The sequence below is a fragment of the Chaetura pelagica genome, unplaced genomic scaffold, assembly GCF_000747805.2.
Source record: "Chaetura pelagica isolate M959 unplaced genomic scaffold, ChaPel_1.0 scaffold356, whole genome shotgun sequence".
Lineage (NCBI taxonomy): Eukaryota > Metazoa > Chordata > Aves > Apodiformes > Apodidae > Chaetura > Chaetura pelagica.
Window position 1 is genome coordinate 8857316 of NW_009953964.1, and position 637 is coordinate 8857952.

The 637-nt window shown below is 60.6% G+C and overlaps 1 protein-coding gene across 1 annotated transcript in view; it reads left to right on the forward strand.

Moving 5' to 3' along the window:
- Positions 1–637, forward strand: part of HAND1 (heart and neural crest derivatives expressed 1) — a 3947-nt gene that overhangs the window by 2619 nt on the left and 691 nt on the right. The window contains exon 2 of the mRNA XM_010002124.1: positions 5–319. Coding sequence (XP_010000426.1) covers positions 5–319 — 315 coding nt within the window. The remainder of the gene's footprint in view (positions 1–4; positions 320–637) is intronic.

The following is a 637-nucleotide window of genomic DNA, read 5'->3' on the forward strand; positions in this document are numbered from 1 at the left end:
CGAGGACGGCGCGGCCGGCCAGGGACGGCTGGAAGCTCTTAGTGGACGTCTGGGCCGGAGAAAAGGAGTCGGGGGACCCAAGAAAGAGCGACGGAGGACGGAGAGCATCAACAGCGCTTTCGCCGAGCTCCGCGAGTGCATCCCCAACGTGCCCGCCGACACCAAGCTCTCCAAGATCAAGACCTTGCGCCTGGCCACCAGCTACATCGCTTACTTGATGGAGGTGCTGGCCAAGGACAGCCAGCCTGGGGACACCGAGGGCTTCAAAGCCGAGCTCAAGAAGGCCGACGGCAGGGAGAACAAGAGGAAAAGGGAGACGGTAAGAGGCGGGTCGGGGACCGCGCTGCCCCTCTATCCCCGGGCCGGGAGCGGACGGGCCCCCCGGGCTTGGGAGGGAAAAATTAAAACTCTTCCTGGCCCCACTGAAGCAATTTTCCCTCAGTTTACTACTAGTACTATTACTACTAAAATAATAACAATAATAATAACGGCAACAATAATAATACCACCCGTGGCGGGGACCTCGGCAGTGAAAAGCCCGCACGGACTTGCCCGAAGGGCTCCCGACAGGCCGGGCAGGCTCCAGAGAGTTTTACTCGAGGGATAAACTCCCCGGACCGGCCGCGGCGGAGCCTCC